Here is a 17,667-nt window from a genome sequence, read left to right on the forward strand (position 1 = left end):
TTCCATGGGTTCCAGGGATCTAACTTAGGTCTCTTTACCCAGTGAACATCTCATCACCCTGTTTTATGTAGTCTTAATAACCAGGGAAGGCCAGTGAGTTTACTAAAGCAGCCATTAACTTCCGGTGGCATACCAGGCGACACTGATGCCAGGGTCCCTGGTCTTGGTGTGTGCAGGCAATGCTGAAGAGAGTTGCAGAGACTGTCATCCTTTCTGCCCCGGGATTAATGTTGCCCTTTGAGCGAGAGGGAAAGGTACACCAATTTCAGCAAAATCTCTTCACCCCAGATCTTTGTAACTAGTATGAGCTACAAGAGCAAACACTCTTTTCACTGTACCTCCGTTAACATTCGCCTGAGGAGAATAAGTGGGAGCGTTGTCCAGCCAGAGCCAGAGGGAGGAAGCCAGGCTGCAGCGACGGATGCTTCTGCTCTGGAAAGATGATCCTAATGCAGTGTTTGGACTAGGGGTGTCAGTTCTCCCAGTGTGGAGATCTAGTAAGGTGATTCATTATGGACAGTCGTCGTCCAATAGCACAGGAGAGCTGCGTGAAAATATTACACGTTTAGGAGGCTCAGTGTGTCAGTGCAAGCAGGCTGCAGTTCACGTCCTCAGACCTCTTGGAAAAGTAGAATTGGCGGGGGCAGCTCCTGGGAGGCAGACGAGGAATCCCCGGACACACACACACTGGGGTTGAGATAGCATTGGGAGACAGTCCCGCTGGATCTGGGATGCTCATCTGAGATGAGTTAAGGCTGAATCCTGAAGGTTGGTTGAGTCAACGTGAGACAGAAGAGATAAGGAAAGGCAGTGGAACGTAGGCTGCGGCTAAGGAAATGAAATGAAGCAAGGCGCATGCGCGCGCGCACACACCTCAGCCTGGCAAGCACAGGTTTTGCAGGCTTTAGAACAGCTGGAAATGGGAATTAGGGTTATAATTAGTAAGTAGGCCATCGCTTACGAAGGCCTCCAGTGGGAGGCACTAACGAGTAGACTTTCCTGCAGGCAACTGAGGGATCCAAAAGCCAGAAAAAGGTTAGGCTTGAATTTCTACCCTGAGGACTGGCAGGCTAAAGGCCGTGTTTCTCGGACTCCCTGTTTCCGGCTGGAATGAATCAGACCTGTCTGCATTGATGCTGAGAAGTCTGTGACAAGAGATGCAGGAAATGAGCCTGGGATGCTCCATCCGAAGCAAGCTCAGCAGCCCCGCCACCGCCCCCAACCTCCCCCTAGTAGAGGTAGGGGCCAGCTTAGGCTCCATAATGAACTTTTGTTTTGTTTTGTTTTTTGTTGAGACAGGGTTTCTCTGTATATCTCTGGCTGTCCTGGAACTCACTTTGTAGACCAGGCTGGCCTCGAACTCAGAAATCCACCTGACTCTGCTTCCCAAGTGCTGGGATTAAAGGCTTGCGCCACCACTACCCGACCATAATGAACTCTTTATCAAAGACAAGTGGTATCAGTCAAGAGGACTCCAAGGCAAACCTAGGGAAATGAGGCTCGCTCAACAGGGAACAATTTAACGATCACTAAGAATTATAATGGAAAAAAACAACTAAAAAAAATTGTTTTTTGTTTTTATTCATTTGTTTTGGGTTTTTGAGACAGGACGACCTCATTCTCGCTCTATGCTCACAACGGGATGACGGCATTCTGCCTGTCTTATTTTACTTCATTTTACATTTAGTTTATGTATATGAATATTTTGCCAGTATGTATGTATGTGTGTGCACCATTTACGTATCCGGTATCAATGGATGTCACTAGAGGCCACTGGAAACACTAGGAACTGGATTTACTTGCTCAATAGCCTAGGGTGGCCTTGATCTTCTGACGCTCCAGCCCGCACCTCCCAAGCATTTGCCACTCTCTCATCCCGCTTTATTGGTGCTGCAGTTTGAACCTGGAGCTCTCTACCAACAGAACTACATCCTCAGCCACAGCATGGTGCATGTGGATCGTTTTTATTTGTTAGTGTGTGTGTGCGCGCGCGCGCGCGTGCACGCGCATGTTTGATATGTCTGTCAATTTAAACGTGACAGGAGCTTCGCCGTGCTGAGCCATTTCACAGGCCCATTTCGTTTGCTATACTCTTAAAATACTGACCACCTTTGGAGGAACCTAGCAACCAGCCACTCTAAGTACCCGGAAAGGGAAACAGCATTTTAGCCTTCCTTTTCTATTCTAACTTTATTTTGGGCATGCATGGGCAAGTATTTCCCTCCACAGAGATATCCTCACCGAGGGATGAAGGAATTATCCATATTAATGTATCCTTAATTTGAAAACCTGTCTGAAGATAGGTGATGGTAGCAGGCGCTAGTGTCATCTTAATAGAAACAATGTAACATTATGCACCCCCAGGCAGAGCAGTTAACACTGGCGATAAGTTTGTTGCTGGAGCCCGCTGAGGAGTCACCATAAGTGAAGTCACCGCCCTCCTGAAAGTAAGTTTATGGAGGAGAAGTTATCATTGAAGGTGGCAGACATGTACAGGGAATGCTAAGGAGCTTCGCTCCCCTTATGATTCCTGTGACTGGTGAGTGGGTGGAGGCAGGAACTCCTGGGCAACAGAATAGCATTGGAACTAACCGCAATCACACAGGAAACAGCGTCACCACCTTAGAAGCCTTGGAAAGAGTCTAAACAATGGCTGCTCAGCAGAGATGCCCACCTCCCTCCCTGTCTAGACTGTGAATTAATGAATTAATTAATTAAAGGGCCTGTCTGACTGTGAATTGGGTCATGGACATCTTTTTTTTTTTAAGATTTATTTATTAATATATGTAAGTACACTGTAGCTGTCTTCAGACACTCCAGAAGAGGGAGTCAGATCTCATTACGGATGGTTGTGAGCCACCATGGGGTTGCTGGGATTTGAACTCTGGACCTTCGGAAGAGCAGTCAGGTGCTCTTACCCACTGAGCCATCTCACCAGGTCCCATGGACATCTTCTTATGAAACCTTTTGCTAAATAAACTTTTGTGATACTCAGAAGAAAAAAAAAAAGTTTGTCATTTTGTTTTGTGAATAAGAAATCTGGATCACGGGAAGTTCTAAAGTTTAAGGACCATTTACGGGAACATTCAGTACCTCTTAGTGCTCTGCTTCATCCAGAGGATGTAACAAGTAAAACCAGGAACACCGCGGTGTGCTGTGGAGACACGACACGCTCAGCAGTCGCTAGCATTTCCTTCTGCTCCAGAAGACCAGGGCTCCTTTCTACCATCACTGTCCAGCACTCACAATACAGTTCCCATAGCTCTGACGCCCTCTTCGGGTCTCTGTGGGCACTGTACTCATGTACACCCACCCACACACAAATACACAGATACACATAATTAAAAACAAGAAAATATGCCAGGTGGTGGAGGCCTTTAAGCCCAGCACTCAGGAGGCAGAGGCAGGAGGATCTCTGTGAGTTCAAGAACAGCATGTTCTACAGAGCGAGTTCCAGGACAACCAGAGCTACACAGAAAAACTCTGTCTCAAAATAAATAAATAAAATAAAATAAAATAAAATAAATGTAAAGGCACTTAGTGGGACACTAAGAAAGCTGGGGGCATTGGACATGTGTTTGGTGGCAGAGCACCTGCCTAAGATGCCCGGGGTGAGGCTGAAGGCTTGACCTCCAGTATATTATGTGATATGACTTGTTGTTTTATTTTTTAGATTTATTTATTTATTATATGTAAGTACACTGTAGCTGTCTTCAGACACTCCAGAAGAGGGCATCAGATCTCATTACGGGTGGTTGTGAGCCACCATGTGGTTGCTGGGATTTGAACTCCGGACCTTCGGAAGAGCAGTCGGGTGCTCTTACCCACTGAGCCATCTCACCAGCCCATGACTTGGTTTTACAATGTAGACACATACTGTGATATAATTTATCTGTCAATTAAAATTAATTTTAGGGTCTGGAATGGAGTTCAGTGGTATAACCCTTGCCTAGGCTGTGTAATACCCTGATTTCAATTTTGCACTGAAAAACATTAAAATAATTTTAAAAACAAAATTTTAGCCAGATCTGGTTGCTTATGCCTGTAACCAAAGCATTGAGGCAGGTAATTCAGAGGAACTGCCAGGAGCTTGGGGCCATCCTGAGCTATTCAGTAAGGTCTATGCTAGCCTGAATTGTAAATCCAGCACTTGGGAGGTGGAGGGAGGCCAGAGATTAGGAGCAAGGCCAGTCTAGGTGTCATGGTAAATTAGCTCATCAAACACTGGGGAGATGTAAATTAAAGCAGGCATAAAATATGGATAGAACATACATATAATATATATGAATTTATTACACAAATACATATATGTAATACATGTATATAATGTGTGTATAATATATATGTGTGTGTGTAAGTGTACATATATACATATATGTAGATATTGATAACACTGAGTGCTGCTGGAAGTGTGGAGGAACATGCCCCTCACTGGTGACAGGAGGATGGTGCAGCCTCTGCAGCACTATTTGGCAGCTTCTTATAAACTCAAATTTAAATTAGACCTTGAACTCAGGTCCTCTGCAAGAGCAGTGTGTTCTTTTAACTGCTGAGTTATCTCTCTAACTCTTCTCTTCTCTTTTCTTTTCTTTTCTTTTCTTTTCTTTTCTTTTCTTCCTCTCTCTCTCTCTCTCTCTCTCTCTCTCTCTCTCTCTCTCTCTCTCTCTCTCTTATATTAGTGCTCTTATCTGCATGTCAGAAGAGGGCGTCAGATCCCATCACAGATGGATGCCAGTCACCATGTAGTTGCTGGGATTTGAACTCAGGACCTCTGGAAGAGTAGTCAGTGCTCTTAACCACTGAGCAACCTTTCCAGCCACTCCAGTTCCTTATTTTCATTTTGATACAAAGTCTCATATAGACCAGGCTAGCCTCAAACTCACTATGTAGCTAAGGATGACTTTGAACTTCTGATCTTCCTGCCCCCTTCTGGCCAGTTCTGGAATTACAGGCACTTGCCACCTCATCTCGGTTTTTTTTTTTTTTTTATGCAGGGTTGGAAACTGAACCCAGGTCAGGCTTTGTGCATTTTAGGCAGGGGTTCTACCTCGTGAACACAGCTCCAGTTTTAGTTCTAATTAGCCCCAAACTGGGAACAATTCAGTTATTCTTCCATTGTTGACTGAATAAACCATCTGCACATCTTCAGTGTGGAAATTAACCATGTCATACGCAACAACTCAGATGCGTCCGAAGGCATTTCTGTCCTGTGGTTTCCAGAAAGTGAGGGCACTTGGGAGGGGAAAGCAGAGGGACAGAATCTCACCACTTGAGCCCCCTCCCCCCCCCACCCCCCATACACACGCTGGTCCACAACGCCATTCACATTCAGTGTCCACTACAGGCTGCCCGGTGCTTCCCACCTATTGGGTGCCCTGTGAATGTTTGTTGTAGACTCGACAGGGATGAAGGACAGATATGGGCTGGTCACCCGCTGATGTCATGCCTTCACGAGAGTTTGCTCAGAGTAGTTCAGCTGCCTTGACAGCCCGTCTACGTTGAAACTGGTAGTAGGAAATGTGTCTCCCGGAAAGCAAGGCTGATGGGGAGAACTGGCAGGGATGGACAGGGTATTCATATTCTCTGGCTTCACCCAAGGCTTACCAAAGCTGTCAAGAGGTGGAGGACACCCTGTATTTCTTCTTATAGCCACACGAGGGCAGTGTAGCCCCGCAAACCGTGAAGCTGCCTCCCATGCGCCATCTACTGGCAACATTTTCTCAAGTGGAGGGAAAGGAGTTTTTTTTTGTTTGTTTGTTTGGTTTTTTTTTTTTTCTTGCTTAAAGAATGAAAGGCTTGATATGGCAACCCAACACTTTCAGACATGGAGAGGCCACAGTAGGGACAGGAAGATTGTCATGAACTCAAGGCTATCCTCAGCTACATAGTGAGACGCTGTTTCAAAACAAAACAAAACAAAACAAACAAAAGATAAATTTAATTTCTTGATGGCTCTTCCACCCTAAGACTCTAGCTGCTTTCCCTCGGCCCACACAGTTGCTCCTCCTCCACATATCACTTTGAGATACCCCACCCCCACTCCACCCCACCCCCCACGCTCCCCTTGACAGCTCTTACCTCTGCCTCATTTCATTGGCATGAGATGGGCAAGACTCCACCGCTAACAACACACCTCATCCTTCTGGCTCACCACCCAGTCTCTCCTCACCCGCACTTTGCTTGTTGGGGTGATGGATGAGGGTGGGGTGGGTAGGGTGGGAGCCCAGCCTAAGCTTTCTTTTCTTCCATCCTCTCCTTCTTCATTTTTTCTTTTCTTTTCTTTTCTTTTCTTTTCTTTTCTTTTCTTTTCTTTTCTTTTCTTCTCTTCTCTTCTCTTCTCTTCTCTTCTCTTCTCTTTTTCTTTCCTTCTTTCTTCTTCTTTCCTTCCCTTTCTTTCTTTCTTTCTTTCTTTCTTTCTTTCTTTCCTTCTTTCTTTCTTTCCTTCTTTCTTTCTTTCTTTCCTTCCTTCCTTCCTTCCTTCCTTCTTTCTTTCTTTTTTTTTTTTCTGAGACAGGGTTTCTCTGTGTAGCCCTGGCTGTCCTGGAACTCACTTTGTAGACCAGGCTGGCCTTGAACTCAGAAATCTGCTTGCCTCTGCCTCCTGAGTGCTGGGATTAAAGGCTTGTTCCATCACGCCCGGCTTCCTTCTTCATTTTTCAAACTCAGGACTTTGTTGCTAAACAAACGTCCTACCACTGAGTGACTACCCCAATATGTGTGTGTGTGTGTGTGTGTGTGTGTGTGTGCTCCTCGTGGGTGTAGGTGCTTAGAGAGGCTAGAGGTGTCAGATTCCCCAGAGATGGAGTCATCCAGCGTGTGTACCAGACTTACTGAGTCTCCTGGAAGAGACTCTTCAGTCTGCACTACTGACCCAGCTCTCGGGCCCTGGTGGTAGGTGGGGCGGGGTGGGGTGGGGCGGGGTCTTGCTCTGGCTTTGTAGTTGTGGCTGGCTTGGAACTCTCCGTCCTCTCACTTCAGTCCCCCCAGTGTTATCTGGTGTCGTTTTGAGTGTGCTCTGGAGCCGGCGTGTCTGGGCTTGAATCACGGCTGATCTATACACAGGCTTTAACGTTTTAAACGTTCTGGCTCTCCCTACCCTATCAGACCCGGGTAACAGGATCACCCACATGAAGAGGTTGTATAGAGGATTAGCTGAGTATCCACACACATGGCCGCCCGAGGTAGTGCTGGCGCACTGTCAAGGGTGAGTGTTCTTATGTATTATCCCTGGAGCCAGAGATCACCGCCACTGGCCCTCCACTCGCCACCCCAGTTCCCCCATCAGCAATGCTTCCCTTGGGTTAAGCCTACAACTTTCCTTTTCTCGACCTGAAACCAGTGTGTGCCCCTGCTATACTCTCTCACAAAAACCCATTTTCTCTGAAGTCTGGTGTCAGAGACGCCCATCCTCCGTCCTCCACTGGCTCCAGCCCCGTGAAGATGGGATGGAAGTATCCCCAAAACTCCATCTGTGGTGACCCCCCCACATCCTCTACCCTTAAGGGATGAAATCAAAGGCTTAAAGTGTCTGCTGGGCAAACTGTAAACATGGCTGCCCCTGAGGTGGCAGAGTGACAAGATGATACCACACTGGAAACATTCACACAAGCCATCGCTTCAGAAACACAACTTAGTGATACACACCTGTGAGCCTCACACTGGTGAAGCAGAGGCAGGGGAATGGCAAGTCTGAGTCAGGCCTGAGCTACATAGCACGACTGTGTCTCAAAAAACTAATAAGCATCCAAACTAAAGTCTTAAAAATACTAAGACCACATTACTTTCTTTTCTCTTTTGGACAGGGTCTTACTGTGTAGCCCTGACTGTCCTGGAACTTGTGAGGTAGACCAGGGATTAGAGGTGTAGACCACCACAGCCCTGGAACTCACTCTGTAGACCAGGCTGGCCTCGAACTCAGAAATCTGCCTGCCTCTGCCTCCCAAGTGCTGGGATTAAAAGTGTGCACCACTATGCCTGGCTTCTATATATTTCTTATAAATATATATTATATTTTTTATTTAGATATTATTTATTTTATGTGAGTACACTGTCACTGTCTTCACAAACCAGAAGAGGACATCAGACCCCATTACGGATGGTTGTGAGCCACAGTGTGGTTGCTGCGAGAATTGAACTCAGGACCTCTGGAAGAGCAATGCTCTTAACCACTGAGCCATCCATCTGTCCAGCCCCATATATTCTTATAAAACATATATACTTACATATTTTATTTTAATTAAATATATTTATGTGTGAGCAAGTACGTAGCACACAGAAGTCAGAGGACAACCGATGGCTGTCTGCTCTCTCCTTCCACCATGTGGGCCTGGAGAAGTGAGTCAGGCTTGGTGGCAAGGGCCTTTTACCCCTGAGTCTGTACAGGGGTCTGACTGTTTTTGAAACAGGGTCTTCTGTAGCTGAGGCTACTACATTCTGCAGCTCAGGAAGGCCTGGCCTCCTGCCTCCCAGATGCTGATGCCAAAGTGTCAACACCTCACACCTGGCTTCCAAAAGACCATTTCTTTCTTTTTTGTTTTTGTTTTTTGTTTTTTTTTTTGGAAACAGGGTTTCTTTGTGTAGGCCTGGCTGTCCTAGAACTCACCCTGAAGACCAGGCTGTCCTAGAACTCATAGATCTGCCTGCCTCTGCCTCCTAAGTGCTAGCACGCTGGGCCTTGCTTTCTTCTTATGACAATCTATTATTGAACCTGCGATTTACCATTTGACCCAACTGGCTACTTATCAAGTCCTGATATCCACCTGGCTTGGCCCCCTCCCCCACCCCCAAGTGCTGAGGTTATAGACACACACCTTCAAGCCTGGCTTTTATGTAGGTGCCAGCTATTTGAAACTAGGGTTCATGTTCCCACAAGCAAGAACCGTACCCTGAAACTGGACAGAGGGCTGTGAATCAACCCAGATTTGTAGGTCTTTAATAATTAAAACGTTTTTAAAAAGCTGGTCCCCGGGGCTGGAGAGATGGCTCAGTGGTTAAGAGCACTGACTGCTCTTCCGAGCCAAAGGTCCTGAGTTCAAACCCCAGCAACATGGTGGCTCACAACCATCCTAATGAGATCTGACTCCCTCTTCTGGTGTGTCTGAAGACAGCTACAGTGTACTTAGATATAATAATAAATAAATCTTTAAAAAACAGCTGGTCCCCTTCCCTAAAATCACAGACGACCCCACAAGTACTTACCGTGAACTTTTGGCTTTAAGAGATTTATTTATACACTTGAATTACCCCAGAGAATAAGGGCGGGGATCTAGAGCTGGGGTTTGCTACAGAGCATGTTTTCTTTTTTTAAACTTTTTTTTTTAAAGGAAACAAAACATACTATTTGTGGGGGGGAAAAGTAGAAAAAAGGAAATAAAATAAACCCCTGGCAGCCTTAGAGAGGCTATTTTTTTTTTCTTTTTCTTTGTGTGTGTGGGTGTCGCGGAGGGAGGGGTGGGGGCGGGGGGCTTCCTGCAAAAGGAGAGGTGCCAGTGTGCGGAGCCCGCCTCTTTCCCGCCTTTTGGCTTTGGCCTTTTGGGGGAGGGCAGCTGTCTGGCAGTCTGAACTTCCTGTGTTTGGGAAACCCGGCTGAGGTCTTACATGAACATTCGCCCATTGTTCTTGAGGAGAGTGAGGTCACAGTAACTTTACAAGCAGCTGTTGCAAACCGAGACACCAAGTGTTCTGCCCCAGCCATGATCAAGGAGGTTTTCAGCAAAGCTTTCCTTGAGCGCCAAGAAACCGGGCTCCCTGGAGTATCAATAAACCCACATGCTCCCGCCCTCAAATTCTTTCAGTTGGAACCGAGCCCTGGGTCCGGGGAGGGGGGCCATTGTCATGTGGGCTATGGCTGACTGGGATCAGGCAGGAGTTGGGGGAGGGGGAGATTGTCATGTGGGCTATGGCTGACCATGGTGGGCAGGGCTGCCTCCCGGGACCACTATGGTTCCTGCAGCCTATCCTGCCCTGGGACATTTCTCCAGTCAACTCATTCTGACCCAGGGACCGAGGTGGCACCTGGTATTTTCAAATTCCTAGCATACTGAGCAGACCCTGTCGAGAACATGGATTTTGGTCTTAGCTTTGAAGTGAAGATGAAAGCCCACCATGCCAAACTCCTTTCCAGGAAGGAATGGGATCTAGGAGGCCAACGCAGTTCTAACAGGAAATGATGTAATGCATCAGGCTTAGGGCAATAACAGGTCAAGAAACCAGTCAGGAGTTGGTCAGAAACCAAGATGCAGACTTCCGTTAGTACACCTAGGAAGGGGCAGGGACAAAACTGCATTGTCAGACCCTGTTCTGGTCTTGTTAATTTCTTCAGTGATGGCGTCAGCTAAGGGAAGATGGCAGATGTGGGCGGAGCGTAGAGCGTGAAGGAGAACAGGGGCGGGGCCACCTGGCCTCAGGCTGCTGATGGGGCGGGGCCACCTGGCCTCTCAGTCTAATATACAGATGAGGAAAACCAAGGTTTGTAGTGATAGGTTTTTTTAGGAACGCCAGCTCTGGTGATAAATATCCTTGGCTTCTAGTGCTCCCGAGTCATATAGAGATGGTTTATAAAGCACGAGGAAGTGAGTTGAGAGACAGCATAGTGTGCCGGTGTGAGGGTAGTCCTCTCAGGCTCTTCCCCTCTCGGCCTGGGTAGTCACTGACTGTCCCGTGTCTATATATAAAGCCAGTGGGACTGCTCCGAACTGGCCAGTCCCCAACCTGGAGCATAGAGAGGTTTGAGCGCATGATCACAGGCCTCTTCCCCATCTTTCTCACCAAGGCTGCATGGCCTTGTGTGCCCTCTGGTCAGTGACATCCTCTGGGCTTCAGATCTACACAGGTCACTGTAAGTCACCTTCTAGCCAGCTCCTCCAGGGGAAGGGCACAGAGCCTCATTAGAGCACCCGAGGGTCCCTGGACCTACCCACCAGTCCACCCGAAGGATTATAGAGAAGCCAGCAAGCACAAAGGGGGGGCTGCCACACAACAGTCACGGTGGGGAGAGGCCTCCACGTTTTATTAGGGATGCTGCAGAAGCAGGGCTGCTTTTCAACAACAGATAAATTAACCGCAGTGCGGGTAGGGGTGGGGACTGGGCCAGGCGCTTATATATATATATATATATAAAAACAAAGATGAAGACAGACAAACAGACCCCACGATGTGGGGAAGGGAGGCAGCACCATTCAGACAGCAGGGAGGACCAGGGCAGAGTGAAGGCGACTTGTCCCCCTCACCCCCAAACTCCATAAGCCTGGGGCTTCCAAAATCAGCCCCATGGGGGCTTTGGGGCAGGGTTGCAGCCAGGTTGGGCAGAGGTGGCACAGCTGGCGGGCAGGAAGCCTAGCACCGCAAGATGGCTCGGCCTGAAGTGGGAGCTGGGACAAAGCAGCCTGGAGCCCCCGGTCCCGTAGAGCAGAGCCTTACTCTGGGGGAGTCAAGGGACTGGGGATGAGGTCTCTCCCTGAGCTGAGCATGGTTGTCGCATCCACAGCAGCAGTGGCATACGCCAGGGACCCCCCATCGCCTTCTTATCCTCTTTCTCCTTGGTCCCTTCAGGTCAAGCTTCACCGGCCCAAAGGCGTGGGGCGTGGAGCGCGGAAGCAGGTCGTTGAGGGTCCCTAGCTCCAGAGGAACTGTAGTGGGTGCGGTCCCTCAACCCTGACTCCCACAGGAGGATAGCGAGTCATAGAGGGAGTCACTTAGGGATTCTGAGGTCTCCAGCCCGGGGGCGCCCCCGCTGGCCACTCGGCCTTCCTCGCCCATGTCCGACGTGCTGGGGGTACGACTGCCTCCAAATGCTGGGCCCTGAGGTGTAGATGTGCGGCTGGGATCCACGCTCTGTTTTCGGTCTACGGGCAGGGCCTAGAGGAGAGGTACTGCTCAGAGAGGAATCGTAGCCACCCTGACTGCTGTGGGGGTCCACAGAGGCAGGAATAATGGAAGCCTTCTTCCAAAATGGGATGGGTGGGCGAACTTATCCTCACCTCCAGAGGAGGTGCTGGCTGGCTGTACACAGCTCAGAGACATCCATCTCCCAGTCTCTCCCTCCAGGCACCCAGGCCTCTCTCTCCTCCCTTCTGTGGCCTTACCATGGGGGTTCTAGGCAGTCCCTCCAGTTGTCGGGGTGGGCACAGGAAGGGGTCGCTGGAGCTGCCAGCTGTTCTGGTGTTGGGGAAGGTCCAGTTCTTGGCCAGCTGGACAGGTGGGGGAGGGCCTGGGTCTTCACAGGGATCTGTCCAAGAAGAAGGGGGAAGTGGATGCATTGGTCCGGCTCCAAGGAGCCTCTTAGGGATGCCCTACCACTTGAGGGGACACTCACCATCGGGACAGGTCTGATGGCTTCGGTGGCCTGGGGGAGCTGTGAGCAGTCCAGGGAAGGCTGGCATGCTGGGGTGTCGCCCACTCACCAGCAGCTCCTCTATGCCCGGCACCTCTCGCTCTAGTGTGTGGGCACGGCGGGGGACTTTGGTGAGGCCTGGAGGCCGAGCTGGGGGTGCCCCTGGTGGGGGATCCAGGCGCAGTGACTTGGTCTTGGGGAGATTTTTGCTGGGGGTTCCGCTGCTGCTGTGATCTGGGGGTGGGAAGGTCCCAATGCCACTGTCCAAGGTTCGAGTCAAGGAGCCGCAGGCTGTGGAGGAGAGGGCACACAGAATGGGGCTCAGGCTCAGGCTCAGGCCAGCCCACTCAGGGTTTTCCTGGCCCAAAAGGCTCCTCCTGCAGAACTCACCCCACCCCTGCTACTCCCCCTCAGCTTCGCACAGGTGCCCCTCAGGGCAGGGAGAATCATTTCTCCACCGCCACCGAGATCTACATCCCCAACAGTCATGGCTGAGCACTAAGATGCTACCCAGGACCTGGCACTACTGGGGGGGGCAGGGAATGAGGAGAGAAGGGAACCCTGCTGACCTGTGAAGTGCGTGGTGGAAACTGGCTCCGCCAGGCTGTCTTCAGAGGGCATCTCTTCCCGCCTTCCTGGCTCACTGCTGGGCTGTGTGGGTACAGGAGACCTGAGTGTCCATTCCAGAGCCTCCCGAGGCCCCCCCGCTGCACAGGCACTGAGCGAGAACTTACCTTCCCAGGTTTTCCGCAGCCCTGGAGTGGGCCTACCAGGCCATTCCGAGGCCCACAGGCAGGCCAGGGGCTCTTGGGGTCAGTGGACACTGGCTGGAAATCCCCATACTCAGGCTTGGGTTCCCGCCAGCTCTTGGGGGGCAGCTCCTTGCCATCCACCCTAGGGACAAGAGTGCGATGGGTGTGAGGGAGGCCCAGCTTCCCGGGCTTAGCAGTTGCTAAGGTCCAGGCTTAGCTGGTGCCCATCAAGGCTTTAGGTATTGTAAAGTACCTTTCCTAAGGAGGCGTTAGGGTAGGGATGATTTTGGGCAGTGCCGGGCAGAGGCAGGTCGGGCTCTGAATTTGAGGCCAGCCTGGTCTACACAGAGTGTTTCAGGCCAGCCTACCTATTCAGACCCCGTCTCACACAAGCACACAAGATGGAAATGCTTTCAGAGGCAGAACCTCTCAGGAAGCAACTAGGATTAGTCATGGTCATGAGGGCACAGACCCCTGTGACTGGTGGCTTTTCACGAGGCAGATGCCAAGCACCACACTCCGTGCCTCGTCCCATGACACTCTGGGTTGCCACAGGACTCTGGAAGCAGAAGGCAATCACCAGATGTGGCCCCTAGATCTCTAGAAACCATGGGCCACAATGACTCCCCTCCCCTTTATAAAAGTAGTTTGTCTTAGAGACACATTTAATTAGCGAAACGAAACAGACCCACACACCAGCCACAAACCCTCCAACACTGCTGGCCCTAGAGAGGTGTGCACTGCTGCCCACCCTGGGGAGAGGGGCCTGTGCACACCCTCTTCAACACCTCCTGAAGCTTAGGAAAGGCAGGGTGGGTGGAGGGGCAAGCAGACAGGAGGGACAGGGAAGATCCTGGGAGCCCACCTTCCCAGGGTCACTGTGCCTAGCTCACTGACAGACCAGTTCACACCCAGGATTACGCACCACAATCCTGGCCTGCTGCCTTGGGATTTCTGAGAACAGGGTATCCCAAAAATGAATGCCTTTCTCAGGGCCTGAGTTCTTTAGCTTTTTTACCCAGATGGCCTAGACAGAGTAAACACTGAACGTGGTCCCCTTCTCTAAACCACAACACCATAGTGGCAGGAGTCAAAGGGGAGCCTTCTTGTCCCTTCCCCAAGGTAGACTTTCGTCAGACTGGCTAGGAACCAGTATTTGTGTCCTTATATAGGTACCTGAGGGGCTGCAGGAGACAGGGATCTGGGAAAGGTAATACAGCAAATGAGAGCTAGTCTCACTGAGCTAACACCAGCCAGCCAGTGGGGAGGACAGGGTAGTTAAACCCATTTTATGAGTCCTAAGTTTGGTCTTGGCCAGGTCACCAGCTCCCAGGTGTGTCCCTGGCACTGTATGACTTCTGAACTCCCGGGGCCGACCCAGCCCACTGAGTATCTGACCCCTGTTCCCAGGCCTCACCTGTTCAGTAGCTGTTGCATGAAGGTGTCTGCACCCTGATACATGCCGGCTAGCTGGCCTTGCGCCTGCCCCAGACCAGGACTGGGCACGGTGGCTGGGCCCCCAGGCCGTGGGCGGGCTCTGCTCAGGTACGCCTTCTCTTCCTCTAGGGCTCGGCGCAGGTCTTCTGCCTTCGCCATCAGCTTGGAGATGTTGAGGCTCTCAGCCTCCAGCTTCCGGGCTTCCGTCTTGACTTCTTTCCGGAGTGGGGAGCCCCCACCGGCCCCGTCCTTGTTTTTGGTAGCCTCAGTGCGGCGGTTCAGAGCCGGCAGCTTGCTCTTTTTAAGGCCAAACCAGCTGGCGATGCTGCTGGTGTTGCGGTGTTTGGCTTCGGAGCCCGGAGTCCGTTCCTGACCTTGAAGGCGCAGCACGTTCTCCTCAATGCCCTTCATCACCTTCTCCTCGATGGCCGAGTGTGGGGCTGGCCCTTCTGAGCCCTGGCTTGGGTCGGCGGGGCCGGCTACTGGGGATGTAGGCTGGCCAACTGTGCTGCCACAATCTGCCCAGGGTGGGCCCTTCACTTTGTCAGGCTTGGGGGGCTCCTTGGTGCCTAAGGGTACCACAGGGCGGGGTACCACCTTGGTGGGGGACTTGGAGGGTAGCTTTGTCGGGCTGCTGTGAGGGCTTTTGGGTTTGCCCAGGCTAGGGGCTGAGGTTGGCACTTTTGCAGGTGTGCGGGGCATCTGGGGACACAGAGCCCCTGCTAGCCGACTCTTGGCCAGCTCCACTTTGGTGAGGCAGCTCCTCGGTGAGATGGGCTCCAGGTCCACTCGAGCTCCCATGGAATGAGAGGAGTAGACTCTGGCACCAGGATCTGTAAGTCCCGGTTCCTGCTGCTTCAGGCTGCTTGTGCCCAAGGCCACTGCTCCCCGAAAGATACCCTTAGCTTCTGGCTGCTCCAGAGGTCTTGCGCTGGGCGGCACGTCTCCAGCACACTCACCAGACCGCACTAGTGCCCTGGCCTTCTCAGCGCTAGACCGGGCTGGCACCCCATTCTTTTCTGGACCCAGAGGCCCCTCGGGGCCTGTCTTCAGTTTCCCAAGTGCTGCCAATCTGTCTCGCAGAGGTGTGTGGCTAGGATCACCAGGTCGTCGCCCAGATCCCTGGCCAGGCTTCTTGGATGAGCCACCCGGGGTCCTGCGGCTGGCATGGGGAGACTCAGAGCCTGCCCTGTCCATGCTCTTCTCCTGGGGGCCGCTGTAGGGACAAGATTCTGGAAGGCCAGGGCTGGGGGCCCCAGGGCTCCTGAGGACCTCAGGGGTCTGGGGCACCTCCAGAGTCAATTGTGGGTAGGTGGGCACCTGCAGCGGGGAAGGAGGTGGTTCTGGGGGAGAACCCCTAAAGGTGCTCCGGGAAAGGTCTAGGATGTTTTCAAAGCAGGGAGACACTACGGGTCCTGGAGACAGAGCAGTGGACACAGTCGACTGGGAGGGTCTGAGCTGCGCAGAGTCTGGCATTGCGGAGCAGGGCAGAGGGCTGCCGGGCAGGCCCTGTGCCCCCTCTGGGGACAGCTCTCCTCCACCCAGACCCCTTCGAGCCAGCAATGGGGAGGGGCTGCCATCTGAGCCACTGTTGCGACAAGGGATTCGAGAGCTCCGGGGAAGCTGGGGACTGAGTTGGGGACCTCCTGGGCTGGGGACCTTCTCTGAGGCTGGAGGCAGCTTGAGAAACTTGAGACCTCTGGCTGGAGAGGGCAGAAGGGGTCCCTGGGCGTCCCCGGGGGAGGGGGGCCCAATCTGGAGCTTGCTTTTCACCTGAGATGAGGAGTGGGGATGGCCAGGCCGGGACCCCAGCGGGGCATCCCCTGCACCCATGAACATGCTGAGGAAGGGAAGGGGCCCCTGGCCCTCTGAGGTAGCACCAAAGCCCAGCCTGGTGGCCTCTGGGGTACTTGCACCCCAAGCTGACTTTGGGAGGCCTTTGGACTTGGACACCTGTGGGGGTCCTGGATCTGGTGAGTTTGGCTTCCCAGGGCCTGGCTGGTCGCCACTGAGGGGGCCTGTCGCCCCAGCCAGGAAAGCTTGGAGGTAAGTCTCTGTGTCTCCAAGGAGCTGGCCTAGATTTAACTGTTTGCGGGCCAGGGCACCAAGCAGGGTGTCGGGGCTGGGGGCCTCATTGGGGTCTCCTGCTTCATCAGAAGAAGAGGAGGAGCTGCTGCCTGGAGCACAGTGTGGGCCGGAGCTGGGGCCCTGGGCTGACGGTGGGGCCCTGCTAGAAGCCCAGGGTTGCCGGATGCCTTCTTCTTCCCCAGGGCCCCCTAAGACCCGCTCCCAGTGCAGCAGTGCCCCCAGGCTCCCAGGACCGAGCAGCAGGTAGGGTGCCCAGGGTGAGGGTTCAGGCTGCGGTGGGCCACAGGGCTCGCCATTGATGGGCTCTGGGGAGCCAGGGCCTTGGCCTGTGGGTCTCCAGGGGGTGGCAGGTGAGCACAAAAGCAAAGGGTCCGTCTCTTCCAAGGCTCGCAGCACCTCTAAAATCTGAGCTTTCTTCCGAAGAAATGGGGACAGGGCATCCAGCGCCGGGGGTGGAGTAGCCGGGGGACCTGGACCGCCTGGCCGTAACTGCTGCTCCCAACACACCTGGGAGGAGAGAAGGCGTGAGGAGGAGGAGAGACGGTGTGGCTGGTGCCGGAGGCCCAGGCCTTAAGGTAAACAGTTCATAGAGATATCCCAGGGACAAGCTGTCACACCTGTGTCTGCACCACAAACATTCAAATCCACAGCTCTTGGGATGGGATACCCTGGCTTCCTCAAGCACTGTTGAGCCCTGCAGAGCCGGGCTGTCACACCTCACACTCGGAGTAGACTGGGTACCCCATGTCCAGTCTCCTATCCCCACTACTCTTTAAAAAAAAAAAAAAAACAGATTTTTTTTCTTCAAAGGTTTATTTATTTTATATGTAAGCACACTGTAGCTGTCTTCAGACACACCAGAAGAGGGCATCTGATCTCATTACAGATGGTTGTGAGCCACCATGTGGTTGCTAGGACTTGAACTCAGGACCTTCAGAAGAGCAGCCAGGGCTCTTAACCGCTGAGATATCTCTCTACTCTTTTTTTTTTTTTTTTTTACATTGCTAGCCTGAGCAGTTACAGTGCTGGCCTGTGCTTGTTCTAGGATGGAGGGAGGCC

General features: G+C 52.0%; 1 protein-coding gene across 3 annotated transcripts in view, besides 1 other annotated feature; it reads right to left on the bottom strand.

Annotated features, from left to right (window-relative positions):
* Positions 8,902-10,505: an enhancer, noted in NCBI's record as "VISTA enhancer mm1635". NCBI's record gives its function as "enhancer in: limb[4/10]" and the evidence as "EXISTENCE:transgenic organism evidence [ECO:0001131][PMID:17130149]".
* Positions 10,982-17,667, bottom strand: part of Nckap5l (NCK-associated protein 5-like) — a 35,905-nt gene continuing 29,219 nt past the window's right edge. For all 3 annotated transcript variants that reach the window (XM_006521122.4, XM_006521123.4, NM_001001884.1), the window contains 6 exons: positions 14,501-17,115; positions 13,066-13,225; positions 12,901-12,982; positions 12,314-12,622; positions 12,084-12,226; positions 10,982-11,856 (listed from right to left, as the gene is read on the bottom strand). In XM_006521122.4, the coding sequence (XP_006521185.1) occupies positions 11,647-11,856; positions 12,084-12,226; positions 12,314-12,622; positions 12,901-12,982; positions 13,066-13,225; positions 14,501-17,115 (3,519 nt within the window). In that variant the 3' untranslated portion in view covers positions 10,982-11,646. The remainder of the gene's footprint in view (positions 11,857-12,083; positions 12,227-12,313; positions 12,623-12,900; positions 12,983-13,065; positions 13,226-14,500; positions 17,116-17,667) is intronic.

The sequence above is a fragment of the Mus musculus genome, chromosome 15 (genome assembly GCF_000001635.26).
Source record: "Mus musculus strain C57BL/6J chromosome 15, GRCm38.p6 C57BL/6J".
In the NCBI taxonomy this organism is placed as follows: domain Eukaryota; kingdom Metazoa; phylum Chordata; class Mammalia; order Rodentia; family Muridae; genus Mus; species Mus musculus.